The sequence below is a fragment of the Sturnira hondurensis genome, unplaced genomic scaffold (genome assembly GCF_014824575.4).
Source record: "Sturnira hondurensis isolate 20B ecotype Veracruz unplaced genomic scaffold, ASM1482457v3 Scaffold0008761, whole genome shotgun sequence".
Lineage (NCBI taxonomy): Eukaryota > Metazoa > Chordata > Mammalia > Chiroptera > Phyllostomidae > Sturnira > Sturnira hondurensis.
The window spans coordinates 3,654,576-3,682,509 of NW_028081392.1; the positions used below are offsets into that span (position 1 = coordinate 3,654,576).

At 36.8% G+C, this 27,934-nt stretch overlaps 1 protein-coding gene across 3 annotated transcripts in view; it reads left to right on the plus strand.

Moving 5' to 3' along the window:
* Positions 1-27,934, plus strand: part of ADK (adenosine kinase) — a 594,334-nt gene that overhangs the window by 40,290 nt on the left and 526,110 nt on the right. For all 3 annotated transcript variants that reach the window (XM_037055967.1, XM_037055969.1, XM_037055968.1), the window contains exon 2: positions 12,726-12,800. In XM_037055967.1, the coding sequence (XP_036911862.1) occupies positions 12,726-12,800 (75 nt within the window). The remainder of the gene's footprint in view (positions 1-12,725; positions 12,801-27,934) is intronic.

A 27,934-nucleotide genomic window follows, 5' to 3' on the forward strand; every position in this document is an offset into this window, starting at 1 on the left:
AGAATATGAACAGTGAAAGGACAGCAAAGTCACAGTTATTAACAGCCACACCTAAAACAAAAGCAAACTAAGAGGACAGCTAGATCAGGAGTGGAACCATAGAAATGGAGATCACATGGAGGGTTAGCAACAGGGGAGTGGGTGGAGGAGAAGGGGGGAGAAGGTGCAGAGAATAAGTAGCATTGATGGTAGGTAGAAAATAGATGGGGGCGGGAGGGCAGGAATACTATGGGAAATACAGAATCTAAAGAACTTGTGACACATGGACATAAATGAAAGGTGGGGAATGGTGGGGGAGGGGTGTGCAGGGTAGAGGGGAGTGAAGGGGGGAATGGTACAACTGTAATGGCATAAACAATAGAATATATTTTTAAAAAAGGTTTTATTTACTTAGTTTTAGAGAAGGGGGAGGAGAAGGAGAGAGAGAGGGAGAGAATGATATGGGAAAGAAACACTGATGGGTTGCCTCTTGCACACACCCAACTGTGGACTTGGCCCACACCCTAGCAGTGTGTCCTGACTGGGAATTGAACTGTCAACCCTTCAGTTTGTGGGACGACACCTAACCCACTGATCCACAGTAGTCAGGGCATACACAAAGGAGGACTGCCTAAAAAACCTGAATTATCTCCTGGAGGGCGGCCCCTTGTAGCACAGGCTTCCCCCACTAGGTGGGTGTTGTAGGAACCCATCTGTTACAGTGTACTGGCCGTCTTTGTGGTGACAGGTTGTGTTCAGCTTTAGTGAATTTTTTGAAGACTCAACGCATTTGCCCATTTCATGATGGGTGATTTAGGGCGCACCTTGCTGAGTGTTCAGTTTTTGACTAAAAATGGCAAGAACCCTGTTCCCTACCCTCCCTATTCACTTGATCTCTCCCTGACCGACATTTTTCTTTGTTTCCCTGATGAAAAAAACTCCTGAAGGGGAAATGCTTGCTGATGGGGAATAGGTAAAACAAAAATGGGCAGAAGCACTAAAAGGCATCAAAATCAACAAGTTCAAAAACTGTGTTCAGCAGTGGAAAAAACATGTTGATAGATGTATCAATTGGAGAGTATTTTGAAGGTGACTGAAATTTAAATATGTATGTAAGAATACATAATTTTTTAGAAATAAATTCCATTTTTTAGGGTTGTCCCTCTTAGATGATAGATTTTGGATATTTTTCATTGGTTAGACATTTTTATTGTATTAAGAGAGTTTTGAGCATCTCAGTGTAGTATGTTGAATAAGAAAGTGCATGCTTTGAAGTTAGGAATCATTTACTTGGTTTCTGACTGTTGGCAGGTTATGAAACCTTTCTGAACCTCTTGTTTCTGTTAAACAGAGATAATAGCAGTACCTACCCTATAGAGCTATTTTGAAGATTTAAAGTTGATAACACATAAAAATGTTTTATTAGCTGCAAATCACTATGTGTTAGTCATTATTATGCCACACATGTGCTCCCGAAAGTTGAATTTAAAAAATGAATAATTTTAGTTAAGGGGAACTTGCTATTTAACAGAGCATAGGTAATATATATTTTTTAAAGTTTATTGATTGCAGAGAGAGAGAGAGAGAAAAACACTGATGTGTTGTTCCACTTATTGATGCATTCATTGGTTGATTCTTGTTTGTGCCCTGACTGGAGTATCAGGACAAGGCTCCAACTGACTGAGCTACCTTGCCAAAGCTAGACAGTCTTTTAGAAGTATTTTATTGAATGGGAGCAGAGATAGTTGTCAGTGGAGGTATATGTCAACCTGAGAGGGGAAGAAATTTCAACATATTTGTATGCTGAAAAGAATGGTCCAATAGAAAGTGAAGAAATAGGTGATGTTGGACAGAGAGGGACGAGGTCATTTCCTTGAGTGTGCAAGAACGCATGGGTACTAGAATACATATGGAAAGATTGGCCTTCCATAGTCTAAGGGACACATATTTCCCCAGTCTGTTCACTTAAATAAAAACAAATGCCAAAATATAATTTATATATAATAAAATCACGGATTTTAGGCTCACTGAATTTTGAAAAACATTTGTGTAGATACCACTCAGATTGACATATAAAACATGTTCCTCTCCCCAGAAAAATTCTCTTGCCTCTTTTTAATCTATCCTACTCTCCCTCCCACCCAGGTAATCATTTCTTTACTTCTCTCAGTAGAGATTCATTTTGCCTATTCTAGAACTTTATATACATGAATCATACAGTAAATACTACTCATGTCTGATTACTGGTACCTGATTACTATTCAATATAATTTTTAGATTCACCCATTTTGTTGTATCAACAGTTTCTTCATACTCATTGTTGAGTAATATTCCATTGTGTAGAAATAGCAACAATTCTCCTGTTGATGGACTTTGGGTGGTTTCTGGTTTTTGGTTATTATAAATAAAGCTGCTATGAACATGTTCGTATAAGCCTTTATGTAGAGTTGGGTAAATACCTAGGTATGGAATAGCTGTGTCCTAAGATAGATATATGTTTAACTTTAGAAATCACCAAACTTTCCCAAAATGGAAAACTAAACACATTGAAATTTCCACCAGTGGTGTTATTAGTGTTCTAGTTACTCTACCTTCTTTACAATATGTGGCATTTTTGATTTTCACATCCTGGTGGATGTATAGTTATATTTCATTGTGGTTTTAATATGTAGCTCTTTGATGGCAATGATGTGATTGTAAGCCATTTGCTTATCTTTTCTTTTGAACTGAGAGTTCAAGTCTTTTTCCTATAATTTGATTGGGTTTTTCCTTTTTGTTGCTGGTTTGTGGTTTTTTAAATATTCTGAATACAAATTATTTGTCAGATTTTATGCACAGTCACACACAAACACATATGTAGCAAATATTTTCTCCCTGAGTCATGCCTGTCCGTTTATTTTTTTAAACAAGATTTTATTTATTTATTTTTAGAGAGAGGGCAAGGGAGGAAGAAAGAGAGGTAGAGGAACATCAGTGTGTGAGAGATACATTGATCAGTTAGTTGCCTTTTGCATGCCCCCAACTGGGGACCTGGCCTGCCACCCGGGCATGTGCCCTGACTGGGAATGAACTGGCGACCTTTTGGCTGGCACTCAATCCACTGAGCCACAACAGCCAAGGCAGTGTCTTTTGGGAACAAAAGTTTTAAATTGGCTGGCACTCAATCCACTGAGCCACAACAGCCAAGGCAGTGTCTTTTGGGAACAAAAGTTTTAAACTTTGATACAGTCAAATTCATTGATATGTTTTGTTTTATGGTAATTACATTTTGTGTTCTTAGAAATCTTTTTATAAAAATGTAATTTTATCATTTTACTTTTTTACTGAATTTACTCAGTGACATTGGTTAGTAAAATTATATAGGTTTTAACTATACAGTTGTACAGTACATCATCTGTGTATTGTATTGTGTGTTCACTACCCCAGGTCAAATTTCCTTCCATCACTATTTCTACCTCCTGACCTACCCCCTTCTCTCATGTAATCACCATACTGCTGTCTGTGCTTAAAAGGGTTTTTATTCTTAATCCCTTCAGTGTTTTTACCCAGCCCTGCAAGTCCCTAACAAATGAAAAAAAAGGAAATTTTCTCTTTGGGGAAAATTTGCATTTCCCTTTGACAGCTGTCAGTCTATTTTCTCTATATGAGTCTCTTTCTATTTTGTTTTGTTAGTTTATTTTGTTAATTAGTTGTGCAAATATACCAGCACTTTTTTTTTATCCACTCACCTACTGATGGACACTTGGGCTGAATTCAGATCTTGGTTGTAGTAAATAGTGTTTTGAGTTTCTTTGGATACATTCCCAGAAGTGGAAAAGCTGGATCATGAGGCAGTTCCATTTTCAATTCTATACTCTTTACCCAGTGGCTGCACCAGTTTACATTTTCACCAACAATGCCTGAAGGTTCCCTTTTCTCCACATCCTCGCCAACACTTGTTTGTTGATTTACTGATGATAGCCATCTGACAGGTGTGAGGTGAATGACATTGTGGTTTTAATTTGCATTTCTCTGATGATTAGAGACATTGAGTAACTTTTCATTTCTATTGGCCATGTGTATGTTCTCTTTGGAGGAGTGTTTATTTAGGTCTTCTGGTTCTTTTTAATTGGTTATTTTTTGGTGTTGAGTTATCTAAGTTCTTTATGAATTTTGGGTATTAATCCCTTACCAGATCTATCACTGGAAAATATTTTCTTTCATTTGGTGGATTATCTTTTCATTTTGTTGATAGTTTCCTTTGCTGTGGAAAACTTTTTAGTTTGATGTAGCCCCATTTGTTTATTTTTGCTTTTGTTTCCATTTCCTGAGGAGATATATCAGAAAAAAATATTGCTACTAGAAATGTCTGAGATTTTACTGCCTTTGTTTTCTTTTAGGATTTTAATGGTTCCAAGTCTTGCATTAAATCTTACATTAATCCACTTTCAGTTTGTTCTTGTGCATGGTGCAGGAAGGTGGTCGAATTTCAATTTTTTTGCATCTATCTGTCCAATTATCCCAGCACCATTTATTGAATAGGCTATCATTACCCCATTGTATGTTCTTGCCTCCTTTGTCAAATATTAATTGATCATAAAGGTTCATTTCTGGGCTCTGTATTCTGTTCCATTGATTTATATGTCTGTGTTTATGCCAGTACTATACTGTTTTGATTACTATGTCCTGGTAAAGTTTGATATTAGGTAGTGTGATTCCTTCAGCTGTGTTTTTCTTTCTCAAGATTACTGTGGCTGTTTGGAAATTTTGTGGTTCTAAGTAAATTTTTGAATTATTTGTTCAAGTTCTGTGAAATATGCCATTGGTATCTTGATAGAAATGCATTGTGTCTATAGATTGCTTTGGATAGTGTGGACATTTCAATGATGTTAATTATTCCAATCCATGAACACGGTATATGCTTAACTTATTTGTATCTTCTTCAGCTTCTTGCTTCAGTGTCTTACAGTTTTCTGAATACAGGTCTGTTACATCATTGGTTAAATTTATTTGTAGATATTTAATTTTTTGATGCAATAATAAATTGAATTATTTTCTTAGTTTCCCTTTCTGATACTTCAATATTGCTGTATAAAAATGCAACAATTTTTTTTGATATTTATTTTCTGTCCTGTTACTTTACTGAATTTATTTGTCAGTTCTAGTAGTTTTTCAGTGGAATCTTTAGGGTTCTCTATATACAGTGTCATGTCATCTTCAAATTGTGACAGTTTTACTTCTTCCATTCCAATGTGAGCTTTTTATTTTGTTTTTTTGTTTAATTGCTGTGGCTAGGACTTCTAGTACTATGTTCAATAAGTGTGTTGAAAGTGAACATCCTTGTCTTGTTCCTGATCTTAAGGGAACTGTTTGTGGTTTTTACCCAATGAGTATGATATTAACTATGGGTTTGTCATATATGACCTTTTTTATGTTGAGGTCTATTCCCACTATTCCCAATTTTCTAAGAGTTTCTGCCATAAATAGGTGCTGGATTGTTTCAAATGTTTTTCTGCATCTGTGGATATTCTTATGTGATTTTTATCCTTCATTTTGTTTCTGCTCTGTATCACATTTATTGATTTGTGGATATTGTACTCACTATGCATCTCTGGAATAAATTCCACTTGATCATGGTGTATGATCTTATTATGTATTGCTGGATCCCGTTTGCTAATATTTTTGCTAATATATTTGCTAATATTTGCCAATATTTCATTTAGCATATATGTTAATGAAGGATCTTATCCTATAATTTTCTTTCTTTGTAGTGCTTTTATCTGGTTTTGGAACTAGGATAATGCTGGCCTCATAAAATGAGCTTGTGAGTTTTCTCTCTCTTGAATTTTCTGGAATACTTTGAGAAGCATAGGTGTTAGTTCTTCTTTGAATGTTTGGTAAAAATCTCCTGTGAGCCACCTGGTCCAGGCTTTTGTGTGTTGAGAATTCTTTAACTACTGCTTCAGTTTCACTAGTTGTAATCTTTCTGTCCAGATACTCTGATTCTCTCTCATTTGGTTTTGGAAGATTGTATGTTTCTAGGAATTCATCAATTTTCATTCAGATTGTCCCCTTTGTTGGCATACAGATGTTTGTAATATTTTCTCACAATCCTTTGTATTTCTATAGTGTCAGCTGCTACTTCTTTTCCATTTCTGATTTTAATCATTTGGGTCCTCTCTCTTCTTTTCTGATGAGTCTGGTTAAAGGTTTGTCAACCTTGTTTATCTTTTCAAAGAACCACCATTTGGTTTCATTGATTTATTGTTTTTTTGTGTTTTTTTTAGACTCTGTTTTGTTCACTTCTTCTCTGATCATTGTGATTTTTTCTTCTATTTACTTTGGGCTTCATTTGTTGTTCTTTTCCTAGTTCCATGAAGTGTAAAGTTACATTATTTGAGATTTTTCTTGTTTCCTGAGGTAGGCCTATAATGTTATGAATTTCTCTCTTAGGACTGCTTTCTCTGTGTTCCATAGTTTTTGGGTTGCTGTGTTCTCATTTTCATTTGTTTCAAGGAATGATTTGGTATCTTCCTTTATCTCGTGAACCCATTTATTGTTTAGTAACATATTATTCTCTATTTCTTTGTGTTTTTTTATAGTTTTTTCTTTGATTTGATTGATTTCTAGTTTCAAACCCTTATGGCCAGAGGAGATAGTTGATATGATTTTAATCTTCTTACATTTATGGAAGCTTATTTTGTGTCCTGACATATATTCTGTCCTAGAATATGTTCCATGTAAACTTGAAAAGAATGTATATTCTGCTATTCTAGGATGAAATGCTCTGAAGGTATCAATTAGAACATCAGATTTAGTGTGTCATTTAAGGCTGCTGTTTCCTTGCTGATTTTCTGTCTGGAAGATCTGTCAATTGAGGTCAGTGGGCTGTTAAAATCTCCTACTGTGACTATACTACTGTCAGTCTCTCCTTGTGTTTCCTTCAAGATTTGATTTACATATTTAGGTTCTCCTATGTTGGGTCCATAAATGTTTATAAGGGTTATAGCCTGTTGTTGGATCGTTCCCTTTATCTCTTATTATAGGCTCTGTTTTAAAGTCTATTTTGTCAGACTTCCAGCCAAGATGGAGGCATAGATGGAAACACTGTGTCTCCTCACATAACCCAATTTAAAGACAACAAAGTTTTAGTAACAAAAATGCAACCAAAACACAGAAAACTGAACTGTATGGAAGTCTGACAAAAACGAACCATTCAGCCAGACTAGTAAGAGGGGCGGAGCCAGTGGCTGGCGGAGTGGGGTTGCGCAGTAAAACTTGGCCAGACCGATCCAGGCGCACAGATGGTGGTTGGCAGATCCCAGGCATGGGGTGGCAATGGGCGGGCCCAGTGAGGGCGAAAGGTGGCAGGCTGACTGCAGTCGCACATTCACACACAGATAAAACAGGCGAAGGAGTGAGCAGTGTGACAGACTGCCCAGGCCCCAGCGGCTTGTGAGAAGCAGCAGAGGGGACTGCCATTACCCCTCTTGACCCCACCCCCCGCCCACATACAGCATCACAACCCAGCAACTGGGTCGCCCTGCCCTGGTGAACACCGAGGGCTCCACCCCTCATACGTAACTGGTGCGAACAGACCAAAACATTATGTCTCAAGAAGAACTCAAAGCCCCAGAGCCAATAACTCTAAGCGACCAAGAAATAGCTAACCTATCAGATGTACAGTTCAAAACACTGGTGATCAGGATGCTCACAGAACTGGATGATTTTAGTCACAAATTAGAGGAACAAATGAAGGCTAAACTGATTGAAATGAAGGAAAATGCACAGGAAACCAATAGTGATGGAAAGGAAACGGGGACTCACATCAAGGGAGTGGACCAGAAGGAAAAAAATGACCAAACAGAAAAGAATGAAGAAACAAAAATTCAAAAAAATAAGGAGAGGCTTAGGAACCTCCAGGACATCTTTAAACATTCCAACGTCCAAATTATAGGGGTACCAGAAGGGGAAAAGAAACAGCCACAAGTGGAAAACTTATTTGAACAAATAATAAAGGAGAACTTCCCCAGTCTGGCAAAGGAAATAGACTTCTAGGAAATCCAGGAAGCTCAGAGAGTCTCAAAGAAGTTGGACCCAAGAAGGAACACACCAAGGCACATCATCATTACATTGCCCAAGATTAAAATGAAGGAGAGAATCCTTTAGAATCCTTCTAGAGAATCCTAGAAGCAGCAAGAGATAAGGGGACAGTCACCTACAAAGGAGTGCCTATCAGACTGTCAACTGATTTCTCAAAAGAGACCTTACAGGCAAGAAGGGGCTGGAAAGAAGTATTCCAAGTCATGAAATCCAAAGACCTACATCCAAAACTGCTCTATCCAGCAAAGCTGTCATTTAGAATGGAAGGGCAGATAAAGTGCTTCTCAGATAAGGTCAAATTCAAGGAGTTCATCATTAACAAGCCCTTATTATATGAAATGTTAAAGGGACTTATCTAAGAAAAAGAAGATGAAAAATATGAACAGTGAAAGGACAGCAAACTCACAGTTATTAACAACCACACCTAAAACAAAAGCAAACCAAGAGGACAGCTAGATCAGGAGTGGAACCATAGAAATGAAGAAGACATGGAGGGTTAGCAACAGGGGAGTGGGAGGGGGGGGGGGGGAGAAGATACAGAAAATAAGTAGCATAGACGGTAGGTAAAAAATAGATAGGGGGGAGGGCAAGAATAGTAGGGGAAATACAGAATCTAAAGAACTTGAGACACGTGGACATAAACTAAAGGTGGGGAATGGTGGGGGAGGGGATGTGCAGGGTGGAGGGGAATGAAGGGGGGGAATAGGACAACTGTAATGGCATAATCAATAAAATATATATAAAAATAGAGTCTATATTGTCAGATATATGTATTGCTATCCTAGCTTTTTCTCCCTTTCCACTTACATGAAATCTTTTCCCATCCCTCAGTCTGTTTGTGTATTTTGTTCTGAGGTGAATCTCTTGGAGATGGTATGTATATATAGGTCTTATTTTCTTTTTCTTTCTGCAAGTTTCTTTTTTTTTTTTTTAAAGATTTTATTTATTTATTTATTTTTAGAGGGGAAGGGAAGGAGAGAGGGAGAGAAATATCAATGTATGGTTGCCTCTCATGTGTCCCCTGCTGGGAACTGGCCTGCAACCCAGGCATGTGCCCTGACTGGGAATCGAACGGTGATCCTCTGGTTCCCAGTCCTGCGCTCAATCCACTGAGCTACACCAGCCAGGGCAGCAAGTTTCTTTTTTTAAGATCTCGCATTTTAATTTTTTTTTAAGATTTTATTTATTTATCTTTAGAGAGGAAGGGAAGTAGAGAAGGAGAGAAATATCAATGTATGGTTGCCTCTCGTGAATCCCCTGCTGAGAACTGTTCTGTAACCCAGGCATGTGCCCTGACTGGGAATCAAACTGTGATCGCGTGGTTTCGCAGACCTGAGCTCAATCCACTACACCAGCTACACCAGCTACATCAGCTACATCAGCTACACCAGCCAGGGCAATATAGGTCTTATTTTCTTATCCATTCAGCTACCCTGTCTTTTGATTGGAGCATTTTAGCCATTTATATGTAAAGCGATTAATTGATAGGTATGTATTTATTGCCATTTTATTCTTTTAACTATATTCCTTTGTTGTTGTTTCTTCTCTTATCTTCCTCTTCTTCCTTCCTCCTCCTCCTGCCTCCTCCTCCTCCCTCCTTTCTTTTCTACTTTGCTCTTCCTCCAGCTTTCCCCCTTCTCTTTTCCTATTCTTTTTCAACCTTTAACATTTCTTGTAATTCTAGTTTGATGGTAACAAACTTCTTTAGTTTTTTGGGGGGGGTCAGGAAGGTGCTTTATTTCTTCAGTTTTAATTTTTATTCTTATCTGAGGGCATTTTTCCATTGCTTTTAGGGAGAGGGGAAGGGAGAAAGTGAGGGAATCAAATAATTTGGCCCAAACTTTCAGGAAATAATTTGAATTAAATTTTTAATTCAATTATTTATTTATATTTAAATACTTTTTTGTATTATCAATGAATTTTAGCATTTGTTTTTGAATATATAGATATTGTTATTGCTTTTTGAGTTGTACTTTTAATGCATAAACATAAGTAGAAGAATGAAAAACATTTATAGAAATATGGAATTAGTATTACCCATGTATAATGTGCATCATTATTTTTCTGTCAAGAAATCTGGGCAAAAAAGTGAACATTATAAATGGCAAAATAGGGTAATGTTTTCAAAGTTCACCTATGTTGTTGTGTGTATCAATATTTTTTTCTTACGGCTAAGTAATATTTTTTTCTATGTATATACCACATTTTGTTTATCCAGTTATCAGTTTATGGTTATTTTTATTTCTTTTTTTTAAAGATTATTTATTTATTTATTTATCTTTAGAGGGGAAGGAGAGAGGGAGAGGAACATCAATGTATGGTTGCCTCCCGTGAGTCCCCTGCTGGGAACTGGCCTGCAACCCAGGCATGTGCCCTGACTGGGAATCGAACTGCGATCGTCTGGTTCGCAGGCCCGTGCTCAATCCACTGACCTACGCCAGCCAGGGCTTGGTTATTTTTATTTTTATGTTTTGTTTATTATGAATACTGCTATATTCATTCATATTTAAGTTTTTGGCTTGTCACATGTTTTCATTTTTCTTGGATATATGGTTACAAGTGAAATTGCTGGGTCAAATGGTAATGTTATGTTTCCTTTTCTGAGTAACTGCCAAACTTTTTTCCAAACTGGTTGCATTAGTTTACATTTCCATTAGTAATGTATGAGGATTACATTTTTGTTAATACTTGTTATTGTCTCCCAGTCTTTGCTGAGAGGCTCTGTATGCTTGTTGAGGCATATTTTCAAAACTCTGCCTGGCTTGTAACTCTGCCTTAGTCTTCATTTCCTGCTTGTTCAAGGGCCTCATGCTCAGAAGTGATTGCTTAGGGCTTTTTCTGGTCTTGATCATACTCACTGCCTTGGGCATGTGTATATGGCATTCTAGGTAATCAGGAATATGCAGAACTTTTTGAAACCTTTTATGGACATCTCATACCCCCACCAAGAATATGGTATTATTAGTAAGATGCTGTTTGTTGATGGAGTAAGAAGAATCACATATTTAGCTGAGGTTTCTGGATTTAAAGAGAGAATGATTAGTATAAGAGTTAAGGACAGTCATTATTAGTATTTATTTGGGGACTGTAAGTATAAATAAACATTTCTGCCCTCCAGAGGGCTAGCCAACATTAATACGATGGTACTTTGGTATTCATCATTAATTCCTTCTGAAACCCGTGATGAATGCTGAAATCAATCAATACCAAGTGAACAATGAGTGATGAAGCAGTTTCTCTTGCTAGGAGTCATTGCGACTCATACTAGTTCTAGCAAGCCCTGAGCAAGTGTCGAGTGCTGAAACACTTTGCTGGAACATTTTTTTTCTTGTCAAAATGTGATTAAGTATAGGGTTTGATGAGTCTGAAGCTGACGAGTACCGAGGTGACTGTGTATCAATAGCTAAGAAAATGTTTTCTTAGGAACTTTTACTCTAATATCAAAGTCAGTGAGTAAAATTTATTAGTTGTCCAAAAAAGTAATACAGTATAGCTTTATGTTGGCTGGAGCCCTGAATTTTAAGACTTTTAAAGATTGTGGACTGATTTTTTCCAGGAAAAAGATGCTGTTAACATTTGCAACAAAAACAGTGATTCTAGTCTGGGTCGGTCATAGGTTTTGGATATAGCACAGACCCCATATTGTTCACATTTAGATAAATCAATATAAAATTGCTTATATAGTGTCTTCATAGGACAATACATGTTTTAGTATTTACTGGCCTAAACACTAGTTTATATGTGTGTGTATTTAAGAAACTAGGCGTTTTAAAGAATTGGTGTTTTTAACAGTTTATTTGTCATATCATAATGAAATGTAGAAGTTTCTCAGTTATGTACAGTGATGGAGAGGAAAACCTGTAGTTTAAAGTCATTTGATTTTATAAGTAATTGTATAGTTGTTACTTAATTGATTGTATGAAGACATCTCTTATGTGCTACTTTAAATTCCATTGTCCAAACCCTTACATAGCCACTGTTGCTGCAGTAAGTTCTACATAGGCTTTGGACCATTGCAACTTGATAGCTCCTGTCATCAGGGACCATGTTGCATACTTGTGCAGTGGTGGACAATAGTAGTTGTATAAATTCTTCTTCCTTTATCCTTTAGACAGGAAGCTCTGTTTCACATTTCATAAGGTTTCCTGAAAGGATTGAGCAGTAGTCACCTAACATATATATTTCTTATTGTAAATCGTATTATCACTGCAAGGTGTGGAGGTTGGGGGCATATGAGTGTCCATGTTCTCAAATCCTGTAGGGCTTGCTTTGTGCTCTCTAATGACCGTCAGTAGTTGGATATCTTAACTAGTTAGAGGGTGTTAATTACTATATTTATTGAGTATAAAACTTTATTGTAAAAGACTTAAAAACATTGGAATTAATTAGATTAAATCATTAGCTGTTGAGTATTAAGAAACAGTCACATGATCTGTTTTTTGTTATATTTTATATTGTCCAGTTTAAAGGTCATCATGCTTTCTAAATGGCTTTGTGATACCTCTGAGTTGTTCTACATGTGATAGGCAAATCAGAGGTTTAATGAACTAGCAGGTCTGGTTTATTTTGAAGATGAATAAAGATATTTATATTTGTGTGCATTTTACACATTGGCTTACTTTCAGAAATATTTCTAACTTGTACTTGTGTTTCTTTTATTTTAGTGAAAATATTCTCTTTGGAATGGGAAATCCTCTTCTTGACATCACTGCTGTAGTGGATAAGGATTTCCTTGATAAGTAAGTATTGAACTCTTCATATGTACTATGTGAAACATATCTAAAGAGAAACTGATGAAAACTTCAGAATTGAATTTACTATCTAACACTTGCAATTGGAGGAAAACTCAGGAAATTTAAACTGGTTAATTTCAAGTGCCCTATCATTATTTATCGAGTAATTGACCACATTTTCCCAGGGAAAATTTGGTACATTTATTCATTCCTATTGCTATTTCACTTAAAATTTATTTTTTATTTTTTGCAAGGATGAAGCACATATGATTGATCTAATGATTTAATTTCTGATTTTCTAAATTAAAAAATGCCTAAAATTAAAAATTTATTGTTAGTGGAGCATTTCACTCCAAAACAGCAGAATATACATTCTTTTCAAGAGAACATGCAACATTTTCTAGGATAGACCACATGTTAGGAACAAAATAAGTCTCAAGAAATTTAAAGTAATTGAAATCATATGAAGCATCTTCTCAGACCATGAGAGTTCGAAACTAGAAATCAATCACAATGGATAAAACAGAAAAACAGAGACACAGAGGCTAAATAACATGTCATTAACAAGTGGGTTAACAACAAGATCAAAGGAGAAATCAAATGATTCCTTAAAACAAGTGAAATGAGAACACAACAACCCCAAAACTATGGAACACAGTGAAAGCGGTCTTAAGAGGGAAATTCACAGTGGCACAGGCCTACCTTAGAAACAAGAAAATGTCAGATAAAAAATGTAAGCTTATACTTAAAGGAACTAGGAAAAGAACAACAAATGAAGCCCAAATGAGCAGAAGACAGGAAATAATAAAGATCACAGCAGATATAAACAAAATAGGATCTAAAGAAATAATACAAATGATCAATGTAATCAAATGCTGGTTCTTTGAAAAGATAACCAAAGTCAACAAACCTTTAACCAAACTCATTAGAAAAGAAGAGAGAGGACCCAAATAATTAAAATCAGAAATGGAAAAGAAGTAGCAGCTGACACCACAGAAATACAAAGGATTGTGAGAAAATATTACAAACATCTGTATGCCAACAAAGGGGACAATCTGAATGAAAGTGGATGAATTCCTAGAAACATACAATCTTCCAAAACCGAATGAGAGAGAATCAGAGTATCTGGGCAGAAAAATTACAACTAGTGAAACTGAAGCAGTAGTTAAAGAATTCTCAACACACAAAAGCCTGGACCAGGTGGCTCACAGGAGATTTTTACCAAACATTCAAAGAAGAACTAACACCTATGCTTCTCAAAGTATTCCAGAAAATTCAAGAGGAGGGAAGACTCAGCTCATTTTAAGAGGCAACATTATAGACCAATATCCTTCATGAACATAGATGCTAAAAATTCTAACAAAATATTAGTGAACTGGATCCAGCCATACTTTAAATGATCATATACCATCATCAGGTGGGATTTATTCTGGAGATGCAAGGTTGGTACAGTATTCACAAATCAATAAATGTGATACAGAACATAAACAAAATGAAGGATAAAAATCATGTGATCATATTTATAGGTCCAGAAGAGCATTTGATAGAATACAGCATCCATTTATGATGGAAACACAGCAAAGTGGGGATAGAGGGAACATAACTCAGTAATAAATGTCATATATGACAAACCCACAGCCAAAGGCATAGTCATTGGGCAAACACCACAAGCAGTTTCCTTATGATCAAGAAGAAGATGGGGATGTTCACTTTCACTTCTCTTATTCAACATAGTACTGCAAGTCTTGGCCACAGCAATCACACGGGAAAAAAAGGCAGAAGCAGACCTGTCACAATTTTCAAAAAACTACTAGAACTGGTAAATGAATTCAGTAAAGTAATAGGCTATGAGATAAATATCCAGAGATTGGTTGCATTTTTATGCAGCAATAATGAACTTTCAGAAAGGGAAATAACACAACAATCTAACTTACAGTTGCATCAAAAAAAAAAGAGAAATACCTACGAATAAATTTAACCAAGGATGTAAAAGACCTGTATTAATAAAATTATAAGACACTGAAGAAAGAAATTAAAGACGATAGTAATAAGTAGAAGCATATGACATTTTCTTGGACAGGAAGAAATAACATAGTTAGAATATCCATACTACCCGGGCAATCTGTAGATTCAACACAGTTCCTGCCAAGATACCAGTGGCGTATTTCACAGAAGTAGAACAAATATTCCAAAAATTGATATGGGGAAGCACAAGAGTCACCAAATAGCCACAGCAATCTTTTATTTATTCATTCATTTATTTATCTTTTGATTAGACTTTTTTAATTGTGAAATTCATTTAAGGTTTTAGTTTATTTGCTGAGTAATATGTTCGATGTCTAGAACATAGTCCTAAATTAAGACTTTTTGAAAATGTATCCACAAACTTTTATCAACTATCTCAAATTAGATCTTTCAAAAATTTATGACTATATTTAACTTAAAAAAAACTGAATTAAAAATTATTTTTATTGTTTTTAAAAATTATTTTATTGTTTAAGTACAGTGGTCTGCATTTACCCCCACACCCCTGCCCCATCCCACCTCAGCCTCTTTTTCTTTTTTTTAAATATTTTATTTATTTATCTTCAGAGGGGAAGGGAAAGAGAGAGGAAGGAAACATCAATGTATGGCTGCTTCTTGTGCATCTCCTGCAGGAAACTGGCCCCTGCTGGAAACTGGCCTGCAAGCCAAGCATGTGCCCTGACTGGGAATCGAACCGCGATCATCTGGTTCGCAGGCCTGCGCTCAATCCACTGAGCTACACCAGCCAGGGCCCCCACCTCAGCCTCTTGACACTATTGCAGATGTCCTTGTTTCTCCCCCTTTGCCCACCTCCACCAGCATTTGTCCCCCTTTGCTCTGACTTTCATCACACTCTACTGTGTCTTTGGGTTGTGTATATGTGACCTTTGGCTAATGCCTTCACCTTCTTTCATCCAGTCCCTGTACACCCTCCCTGGATAGCTGTCAGTGTCTTTCATGTATCCATGCCTCTGTGTCCATTTTGTTTGTTTATTTTATTCATTAAATTCCACATATAAGTGAGATAATGTGGTGTTTGTCTTTCTCTGACATGTGAATAGCCATAATCATCTTGAGAAAGGAACAAAGCTAGAGGAAACATGCTACCTGATGTCACGCTATACTAATACAGATCAGGGCAACAGAATAGAGACCTAAGAAATAAGCCTTTATGGTCAAGTAATATTTGACAAAGGAGGCAAGAACATACAATGGGGTAATGATAATCTGTTCAGTAAATGGTGTTGGGATAGATAATTGGACAGAGAGATGCAAAAAAAAGAAAGTAGACCACCTTCTTTCACCATATACAAGAATAAACTGCAAATGGATTAAAGATTTAAATGTAAGTCTCAAAACCATAAAAAAACCCAGAAGAAAACATAGGCAGTAAATCTTGGACATTTGTAGTGGCAGTATTTTTTCTGATATAACTCCTCAGGCAAGGGAAAGAAAAGAAAAAAAAATAAACAAATTAGACTAAAAAGTTTTCCACAGCAAAGGAAACTATCAACAAAATGAAAAGACAACCCACCAAATGGGAGAACGTATTTGCCAATGATGTGGGGTTATTATCTGATAAGGGGTTATTATCCAGAATTTATAAAGAATTTATATAACTCAACATCACCCCCCCACACACACACAAAAAAAAAAACCCATCCAATTAATAATGGTCAAAGGACCTAAATAGACACTTCTCCAAAGAGGACATACAGATGGCCAATAGATATATGAAAAGATGCAAATTAAAACCACAATGAGATATCACCTCACACCTGTCAGTAATTTGTTTTGTTTTGTCAGAATGCCTACCATCAGTAAATTAACAAACAAGTGTTGGTGAGGATCTGGAAAAAAGCGAACCCTCATGCATTGTTTGTGAGAATGCAGATTGGTGCTGCCACTGTGGAAAGCAGTATGGATGTCCATAAAAAAATAAAAAATGGAACTACTTTATGACCCAGCATTTCCACTTCTGGGAATTTATTCACAGAAACCCAAAACATTAATTTGAAAGAGTATATGCACCCCTATGTTCATTTGCGGTGTTATTTGCAATAGCCAAGATATTTAAAATTTTTTAATAGAATGTCAACTTTTTTTTTAGATTTTTGTATTTTTTATTTATATTTTAGAGAGAGAGGAAAGGAAGGAGAGAAACGTCAGTGTGTGGTTGCCTCTCATGTGCCCCCAAGTGGGAACTTGGCCTGCAATCCAGACATGTGCCCTCACTGGGAGTCAAACCGGTGATACTTTGGTTCCTAGAAGATACTTAATTTTAATGTAAATTAAAGCTACAGTGAAATATTATTACATATTTGTTAGAATGGGTAAAATTTTAAAAAGAGCGAACCATATATTGGCCAGGATGTTGGGGAACTGGAACTTCCTGCTCATGATAATATAAAATGCTGTACTGAGTTGAACAGTTTCTTAAAAAGTTAAATATAACTCTACTATTTGATCCAGCCAGTCCATTTTTAGGTATTTATGCAAGAAAAGTAGAAGCATATGACCATAAAAATTTGTTCAGGAATGCTCATGTTAACTTTGTTTTTAATAGTAAAAACTAGACATTATCTAAATGTCTAAATTATCTAAAAAAGAAAAAAAAGAAAAAAAGAAAGAAACTAGACCACCTTCTTACATTCTATACAAAAATACACTGAAAATTATTAAAGACTTAAATGTAAGACTCAAACCTGTAAAAATCCTAGAAGAAAACATAGGCAGTAAAATCTCTGATGTGTCAGCAATATTTTTTTCAGCTCTGTCTCCTAGGGCAAGGGAAACAAAAGGAAAAATGAACAACTTGGGTCTACATTAAACTAAAAGGTTTTTGCATAGCAAAAGAAACTGAACAAAGTGAGACAACCTACTGAATGGGAGTACATATTTATCAGTGATGCATCTGATAAGGGGTCAATATCCAAGATTCATAAAGAATTTTTACAACTCAACAACGCTCCCCCGCCCCCAAAGTGGACCAACCAATTAAGAATTGGGTAGAGGACCTGATTAGACACCTCTCCAAAGAGGCCATGCAGATGGCCAATAGACATGTGAAAAGATGCTCGGTATCACTACTCATCAAAAGTGCAAATTAAAACCACAGTATCACCCCACACTTGTCAGAATGGCTGTCATCGGTAACTCAACAAACAAGTGTTGTGATGATGTAGAGAAAAGGGAATGCTCATTCACTGTTGGTGGGAATGTAGATTGCTATATCCATTATACAAAACAGTGTGAATGTTTCTCAAAAAATAAAAAATGGGGCCATATTATGACCCAGCAATTCCCTTTATGGGTATATATCTGAAGAAATCCAAAACAGTAATTTGAAAAAATATATGTACAGCTGTGTTCATTGCAGCATTATTTATAATTGCTAAAATATGCAAGCAACCCAAGGGCTCATCATTAGATGAAGGAATAAAAAAGCTGTGGTACACATATACAATATTACCTGGCCACAAAAAAGAATGAAATCTTACCATTTGTGACAGGATAGATGGACCTGGAGAATATTATGCTAAGTGAAATAAGTCAGATGGAGAAAGACAAATATCTTTATGTGGATTCTAAAGAACAAAATAAATGAACAGATGAAATAGAAACTGACTCATAGATACAGAGAACAGTCTGATGGTTGTCAGAGTGGAAGGGGTTTGGGGGTTTGGGTGAAAAAAGTGAAGTGGAAAGAACTACAAATTGGTAGTTATAAAATAGTCACAGAGATGTAAAGTATAACATAGGGAATGTAGTTAATAATATTGTAATAACTATGTATGCCAGGTGGGTACTTGAAATATTGGGGGCATCACTGTAAAGAATGTGATTGTCTAACCATTATTCTGTACACCTGAAAGTAAAACAAAATAATATTGAATATAAACTGTAATTGAAAAGTAAAATAAAAAAGGCCAGACAAAAAAGAATACATAGTATATGATTTCATTTATATGAGATTATACAGAATAAATTTAACCTATAGTGACATTAAACAAATTATTGGTTTCACATGCATTGGTAGGATGTGGTGGAGTGTTGGAAGAAGAGATTACCAAGGAACAGGATGCATCTTTAGCGGAGTGTTCCTTATCTTGATTGTGTGATGACTTCATGAGTATATACATGTATCAAAACTTACCAAATTGTAAACTTTAAATATATACAGTGCATTGCATGTCAGTTTTTTAGAAAAGATTTTGTTTATTTGTTTTTAGATGGAGGGGAATGGAGGGAGAAAGGGAGAGAAACATCATTGTATGGTTGCCTCTCATGCACCCCCTGGTGGGCTGCAACCCAGGCATGTGCACTGACTGGGAATCAAACTGGTGACCCCTTTGGATCACAGGCCAGTGCTCAATCCACTAATCTACACCAACCAGGGCTGCATGTTTGTTTTAATACAAGAAAGTTTTATAAAAAAATCAATTGAACATGAATTCATGGGTTTGAAGTTTGGTTAGTGTGAGATGTCTTATCTAGAAGTCAACTAATTGATTGGCAGTATTTAGAAAAAATCAAATGCCATATAAAAATACAAAGATAATGTACAAAATTTCAAATATTATGATGTTGTAATCAGTGTTACTATTTTGATAAACATACTTCCAGGCATATGGTAGCATATATAACCTAGAGAATATATGTTTGTGTTGTGGGACAAAACTGTGTTTAGTCCTAGGTAATTTGTTTTGTTTTCACTCTACACTATGTTTAGATGTTTGTTTTCCAACATTCATGCAAATGTGATCAGAATGATTATAATCTGGCAGCTGTGTACTATCACTATTGGGCGATCAAGTAGTTTCTTTGTTTTATTAGCTGCTGAATCTTGAATGTGCACTTGAAGTTCTAATTTTATATTTTGGGAGGTTTTTACATTCTTAACCATGATTTTTGCAGTCATTACTTGGGAATAAAAAGCAAACCTTTGCACCCCATTTATATAAGGTAGATACTTCCCTATCCTTATATTCCTGACGATTTCTAAAATACACTTGAACATGTTTTTTATTATTTCAGTAGAGTGTGTTTAGCTTACACTTCAGACTGTGTTTTGGTAAGTATAAGTGTTTTGCATTTGAACTTTGTGATTATTCATAAGTAGTTTGCTATGTACTATAAAAATGAAGTATATACTTATTAGCATCTTACAATATGAAAATAAATAAACAAAATTTTTTGATAAAATTTTATTATTGTTTTGATTTTGTTCTTAAAAATGTTTTTGGCATTTTCAATAGATAATTATTTATATAAAATTAGTACTAATTTAGAAATAAACTAGTACTAAGGGTTTTTAAGAAAAAATGTTGGTCCTTTGGTGTGTCTTCTGCTTCTACTTCTGCTTTTGCATTTGCCTCATTCCTCATAAGTGCTGTTTTTCCAGAAGAAACCCATTTTTCATTTCTATTAGCTGTTCTTTTCCGGCATCTGTCTATTTCTGAATAATATACTAATACACATTGCTATGTGTGATTTTCATAAGGGTAATTGATGGCAGAGGCAACAGGTAAAAGATGCTTTAATGTAAGGAAAGGCCAGAAAAACATGATTCCATTAGGGTAGCTTCCAGATGAGAGGACAAAGTAGCATTTTACTGTGGAAGGGCACACTTGAAGTCCTCAAGTTCCTTTGGGATGAGGTGACCCATATTGGGTAATGGTGGAGAGGATTCCTAAAGACCTTCTGAGAGCTTTGCTTTTGCCATTCTTATCAGGACTTTTTAAAGGATTTTATTTATTTATTTTTAGAGAGAGGGAAAGGGAAGAAGAAAGAGAGGGAGAGAAACATCGATGAGCTGGAGAAACAGCAATCACTTGCCTCTCCCACACCCCCAACCAGGGACCTGGCCTGCAGTCCAGGCATGTGCCCTGACTGGGAATCAAACCGGCAACCTTTTGGTTTATAGGCTGGCACTCAATCCACTGAGCCACACCAGCCAGGGCTTATCAGGATTTTTATACTCTCTTGATGTTTTTTAAGTTGTTGAAGAGTGTCTGATTACTTCTTGCTGACCAGTTTCTAGTAATTGGTAAAAACCCCTGTACGTTTTTGAATGTTTCCTGTGAGGCTAGGTGAATACAGGTTAATTTCCCGGGTGCACCTCCCTGGGAAAACCTCCCATTCCCAAGCTTAGGGGCTGTCTGAACTTTTGCTTGGTTTGTCAGTTTGTGATATTATATATTGACCACCTAGTTCAACAGCTAAAGATTTAGCTTTCTTTTACCTGCCACCATTTCCTCTTGTTCATCTTTCACATATTATTATATTACACTGAAATAAATCAGTAATCACTGTGGATAAAGTTGTGGAATGTGATTCCTTATATATTTTTTGTTTTTCTTAGTTATTGTATCCTCTGTTCATTTGAGTTATTTTCTATATATGTGTTCAAATTTTCAAACCACTCTTTAAATCTGTCATCTGCCTATTAATAGCTTCCTTCTTCTTTCCCTTTCCCTGTTCCTCAAAATTAGCAAGACCATCAACCAATTTTCCTCAGGAGACCTCCCTTCTAAAATTCTGTATCCTTGTGCTTTAAACTGAACAGTTTGTGGTGTTAGACTTTTTTTTTTAAACAACAGTCTTCCTGGAACTTCCTTTTGACTTCCTCCTGATTTGGATCTCATTTCCTGAATCTCGTATCTTCTTTATTGGTTTTCTCTTTGTGTGTGTGTAGCATATCCTTTAGTAGCATCCTAAGCAAAAGAGTGCATGAATATATGTATGGTACACTTTTGAGTCCTTGTTTATATATGATGATCTTTTAATTTTTTCCCCTCAAACCTTATTGATTGGTTAATACAGAGTTTTCTTTGAGAATTTCAAAGGGATGTGTCCTTATCTTCCGGCATCAGACACATCTTCTCCCTTTGTATATCGCCAGTTTTTTTCTCTATAGAAGTTTTTAATATATATTTTTGCCCTTGGTGTTAGTAAATTATTATGTAAGATTTTGTTATTATGTTGCAGTTTCTTTTCTCGTGTTGGTCTAGGCATATTAATTACAAAAATTTTGTTTGGTTTTTGAAAGTTTCTCCTGTGTTTTTGCTTTATTTCTGTTTTCTGTGGATTACTCTTTTCTAATTATTTATTGTGGTCTTTCTCCTTCACAGTGGAGATTTTCCACCAATATTAAGTGATCTTTGGCTGTCACATTTAAGGCTAAGGCATTAAGAAGCTCATTCCATTGTTTTGCATATGAATGAGACAAATTCTGGGAGGACATGTTCTAAACTCTAACAGTCATGGGAGAGTAGGGGGGCTAGAGTTGGTACTTCTATTTCTATATTTTGTAAAATTTAAGATTTTTGTAACAGTCCCGAATTGCTCTTATAAATCATAAAAAAGACTTAATAAAATTATTACTTAGTGTGTAATAATAGTTATCAATTGCTGTGTAACACATTACCCCAAAAGTTGGCTGTTTAAAACAACAAGCGTTTAGTATCTCACATATGATTGGAGATGATTGGCTTCATGACATGGGGCCACACCTGCCCAGACTCAAGATGGCAGCCCAGTAAACTTGGAATAATACAGGAATGCTGGCAAGTGTAGCCTTTTGTAGAAGGAGTCGGAAATGGGGCTGCAAAGGAGGATTGGCACAGGGATTTAAAACCCAGATAGGGCAGCCATTGGAGGAGTATCACGCGGCTTTACCAGAGTGGGGACCCCCGCAGCCATGTGAGAAGGAGAAGGAACCATGCCCACGCGGCTGTGGCAGTGCAGAGAGAGCCATGTGCTTTTGGACAGAGTGGGGACCCCCCTACATCTGGGGGGTAGAGAGAATCACCATACAGCTTTAGCAGAGAACCGCCACTCGGCTTTGCCAGAGTGGCAACCCTACCTTCTCACAGCTCTGGTGGAGAGAGGAACCATACAATTTTGCCCGCAGTGCAGACCCCTGCAGCTCTGGTAGAAGAGGATCACGCGGCTTTGGAAGTACTCCCTTTGGCTGCGTGGCTTGGGAAGCAGCAGAGACTTTGCCCAGAAGAAGGGTGAAAGAACTCTTTGCCAGTAGACTATGAGAAGGTGCCACATGGCTTTGGAGTAATTAGAGATCCTGCTTGGATGGTGCCAGTGGCCTGAAACATGGACATGTGCTTTTCCTGAGTTACAGTACCTCGAATTAGTGCAGGGGGAAAAGGAAGCACTGTGGGCATCTGTGGGTATCCTAAAGGACTTTGATATTTTAATGGGGGCATTGGGTCACTATTTTAAGTCTGTATAGCTTTAAATAAACCTTTACTTTCCACAAATCTCTGGCATTGAGAGACATCTTTCCTCTAGTGCAGACAGATGAGCCCAGTAGGTGGTCAGGACAGTATTAGTATACCATCCTTGGGAGGGGCCCTTGTTGTTCTATAACAGTTTTTGGCATCCCTGGGTGGGCCAAATATTGCCCCCCACCCCATGGACCTCTGTTCTGTAACATGTTGGCCAGGGCAGCAATCATTTCAAGGCTCAATTGTGGGTGATGAGTTTGCTTCCAAGCTCACTCACATTATTGGCTGGCCTCAGTTTCTTCAGAACTGTTGCACTGAGGGCCTCTGTGTTTTACCTTGTGGGCCCCTCTGTGTCCTAAAAGCATGACAGCTGTTTGCCTTACTGCCAGTCATTTGAGAGAGTGAGAGTGTCAACTTTCCCTTCCATAGATAGAAGTTACAGTCTTTTTTATAACGTAATCTTGGAAGTGCCATGTCATTATTTTTACCATATGCTTGCTATTGGTAATACCTCGTATAATGTTGGCAGGGGGTTGGGGGGAGCACCACACATGGATGTGAGAAACAGGCAGGGATCTTTGGGGGCCAGAGGACAGACTATGATAGCCAACCTCCAAGATGGTTCCTGGTGATCCCCTCCCAGTTTACACCAAGGCTGATCTGCAAACCAGTGGCATACAGCAGAAGTGATGGTTTGCTTCTTCGGAGATTAGGTTGTAAAAGACCGTGTCTTCTCTCGTGGGTGCTTTCTCACTTGTTTGTATACTTGTCTTTTTGTTTCTCTTTCTGTCCCTTTGTCACTTTCTTTTGTATTACTCATTCTGGGAGAAGCTAACTGCCACATCTTGAGGACATTTAGGCCGCCTATGGAGAGGCCCAAGTGACTGGAGGTAAAAGGCCTCTGGCCTACAGCCAGTGAGGAACCGAGACTTACCAATATCCTTGAAAGTGAACTTGGAAGTGGATTCTTCATCCTCTGTTGAGCCTTAACATGATTGCAGCAACCTCATAAGGGACAATGAGTCAGAAACACTCAGTTTAGCCACTACTGGATTCCCAATCATCAGATAACTGTGAGATAATACTATTTGTTATTTTAACCTCCTAAGATATGGTTTAGTTTGTTACAGTGCCAAAGAACACTCACGAATAAGTCAGAAGTGTTTTGTTGTTTTTTAAAAATACACCTCCACCCATCACGTATTTTATATTCAGTACTTCATTGCAAGGTTGGTACGTATGAGTTGGGCTTGTTTACTGATGGGAATTTATTGTGGCTTGGTTAGGCCAAAAGCCTGGTTTTTGAGGGGATGACCCCTAATATTAATGTCTGGAAGTTTATTCCCTGAGTCTTTTCAATTTTTTTATAGAAAAGCCTTCTAGTTTCCTTTTTGAAGTTGTTTTGAAAAATAAAGCCCGACTATTTTATTATTAGACCTGGCCAGGGAGAGGGGGCTATAAATTTAATTATAGTTACCATAATTAAATCGACAGTTTCATCTGTCCCTCTCTATTCCTCCTGTTTTGCCTGGTGTCCCTTAGTTTAAAGGTGCTTGCATTTGGTTTCTTGAAGGGATAACCCTCTTAATCAATTTTCAGGATTTTGAGTTGTGGTGGTGAGTCACCATTAGCTCTGTGCCTTATCTGTTTCTTCTTCTGAGACTCACGGCTTCACCCTGTGAGTCTAGGTTTGCTAATCACATGTAGCTTCTTGCTCTTGCAATTGAAATTTTAGTTTCTTCAGCTCTGCTGAGTTCCTCGTTTTCTTTCCTTTACTGAAAATGTGTAGAAACTTCTTGAACATTAATACTTACATTATTCTTGTTACTTTAGATGCTTCCTTTTTTTATCCTTTATTATCATTTTAACAGACTCTTGGGATGAAGAATAGATAGCCTTTGTGCCTATATTTAAGTGGAAGTCCAAGGGATATGCATGTGGTGTATATTTCACTATTCTATGTATTGTAAGAGGAAACATATAACTATAGATTCATAGAATTTGGAATAGATTGGGATTTGGAGATAATTCAGTTCTTTTTACTCATTTGACAGCAGAGGAACAGGCTCAGAGATGTTTTACCTGTAATTAAAATTAACAGTGCAGTTAGCAGATGGAATTTGTAACTCCTGACCCTTATGTGTTTCCTATTTCACCATGCCATACTACCTTTATTTTTAACTAGATTCTTAAATTATTGATAATTGAAACATATTGTATAAACTCATAGTAATAACTACATGCCAGATTTTGAGGATTCAAAATGAGTAAGCCTGCTTTCGACCTTATAGAGCAATTGCTGGAAAAATAAATATCTTAACTTCCCATTAGTTCAAATCTTTTGTTGATTGCCGGCCTCATTCTTTGTTTCATAGTTCAAACAATTTATGTAATTTATGTGATGATCTTAACTTACAATTCAGTGTTTTGAACAAAAGAGAGGTTTCTTTTTCTTTTGATTTACAATTTCCTTTGACTTACTTTGCTCTCATTTTCTTATTCTCTTCTGCTTTCTACTGATATATTACTTGAAAGGAAGCTTAGTATTCTTTTTCGTACTAGGTTTATAATTAAACATCCATAGTATAATTCTTACATGCCACATTTATAAACGTTGCTGAGGGGAGAGACAATTAGGAAAAGTGTCTCAGTGAATCTTTGACATGCAGTAAGCTCTTGGTACAGGGGGACTGCACTATACTCTTCCCTCATGCCTTAGTGTATTTATTATTGGCAAATAGTGCCTGACTTAAAAATATTTTTTATAAAATACCTTTTTAAAAGTGAGATTTTAAGTGATCAGTGTTTAAAGTTAAGGAGGGAATTGATACTTCTTTTGCTTTTAGATACATTTTCCCCCCAGTGATGTTTGTTAAGATTTCAAAGTAGTTTTCTAAAGCACAAGAGTCATCAGATATTAGTGGTCTTTGTAAATTGGACTAGTGCTGAACAAAGGGTTGAATCTAGAGAAGGGCCATGGATTGCCCCCACTGGTTTCGCTCAGTTGTTGGGTATCCTGCCGCAAAGCAAAAGGTCACTGGCTCAATTTCTGGTCAGGGCACGCCTGGCTTTGGGGTTTGTCCCTGGTTGGGTTGAGTACTATCGATGTTTCTCTTTCACATTGATGTCCCTCTCTCCCTCTCTTTCGCCCTCCCTCCCCTTCTCCCTAAAAATAAATAAATAAAATCTTTAAAATAAAAATAAAATTAAGTAAAAAAGGGTCATGGAGAATTTACCTGAAAGACTTTCAAGAGTAAAGGGAAAAATAAGAGAATAATCATTTTTAACAATTATTTTCTGTTAATCATAGCATTTATTTGACATGTACTAGGTATGCTTTTATCTTTATTTTTATTTCTTAATATATTTTGTTGATTATGCTATTACAGTTGTCTCATTTCCCCCTTTCACTCCCCTCCACCCTGCACACCCTCTCCCACCCACATTCCACCCCTTTAGTTCATGTCCATGTGTTATACTTATAAGTTCTTTAGCTTCTATATTTCCCATACTGTTCTTAACCTCTCCCTGTCTATTTTCTTTTCTTTTTTAAAAAATAAATTTTATTTATTAATCTTTAGAGGGGAAGGGAAGGAGAGAGGGAGAGAAATATCAATATATGGTTGCCTCTTGTGTGTCCCCTGCTGGGAACTGGCCTGCAACCCAGGCATGTGCCCTGACTGGGAATCGAACCGCAATTGTGTGGTTCGCAGGCCCACACTCAATCCACTGAGCTACACCAGCCAGGGCTCTCTCCCTGTCTGTTTCAACCTACCATCTTTGCTACTTATTCTCTGTACCTTTTCCCCCCTCTCTCCTCTTCCCACTCTCCTGTTGCTAAACCTATGTGTGATCTCTATTTCTGTGGTTCTGTTCCTGTTTTAGATGTTTGCTTATTTTGCTTTTATTTTAGGTGTGGTTGTTAATAACTGTGAGTTTGCTATATTTTTACTGTTCATATTTTTTATCTTTTTTTTCTTAGGGAACTCTCTTTCACATTTCATATAATAAGGGCTTGATGATGATGAACTCCTTGAACTTGACTTTCTCTGAGAAGCACTTTATCTGCCCTTCCATTCTAAATAAAAGCTTTGCTGGATAGAGCAATCTTGGATGTAGGTCCTTGCCTTTCATGACTTGGAATACTTCTTTCCAGCCCCTTCTTGCCTGTAAGGTCTCTTTTGAGAAATCCACTGACAGTTTGATGGGAACTCCTTTGTAGGTGACTGTCCCTTTATCTCTTGCTGCTTCTAGGATTCTCTCCTTCATTTTAATCTTGGGTAATGTAATTATGATGTGCCTTGGTGTGTTCCTTCTTGGGTCCAACTTCCTTGGGACTCTCTGAGTTTCCTGGACTTCCTGGAAGTCTATTTCCTTTGCCATATTGGGGGAGTTCTCCTTTATTATTTGTTCAAATAAGGTTTCCACTTGTTGCACTTCCTCTTCTCCTTCCCCTTCTGGTACCCCTATAATTCGGATGTTGGAACGTTTAAAGATGTCCTGGAGGTTCCTCAGCCTCTCCTCATTTTTTTGAATTCTTGTTTCTTCATTCTTTTCTGTTTGTTCATTTTTTTTCTTCCTCTGGTCCACTCCATTGATTTGAGTCTCAGTTTCCTTCCCATCACTATTGGTTCCCTCTGCATTTGCCTTTATTTTACTTAGTGTAGCCTTCATTTATTCCTCTAATTTGTGACCAAATTAAACCAGTTCTGTGAGAATCCTGATCACTAGTGCTTTGAACTGTGTGTCTGATAGGTTGGCTGTCTCTTGGTCACTTAATTGTATTATTTCTGGAGCTTTGATCTGTTCTTTCTCTTCAGCCATTTTTTTTTTGTTTTAATGGGCCTGTTACATACGAGGAGTGGAGCC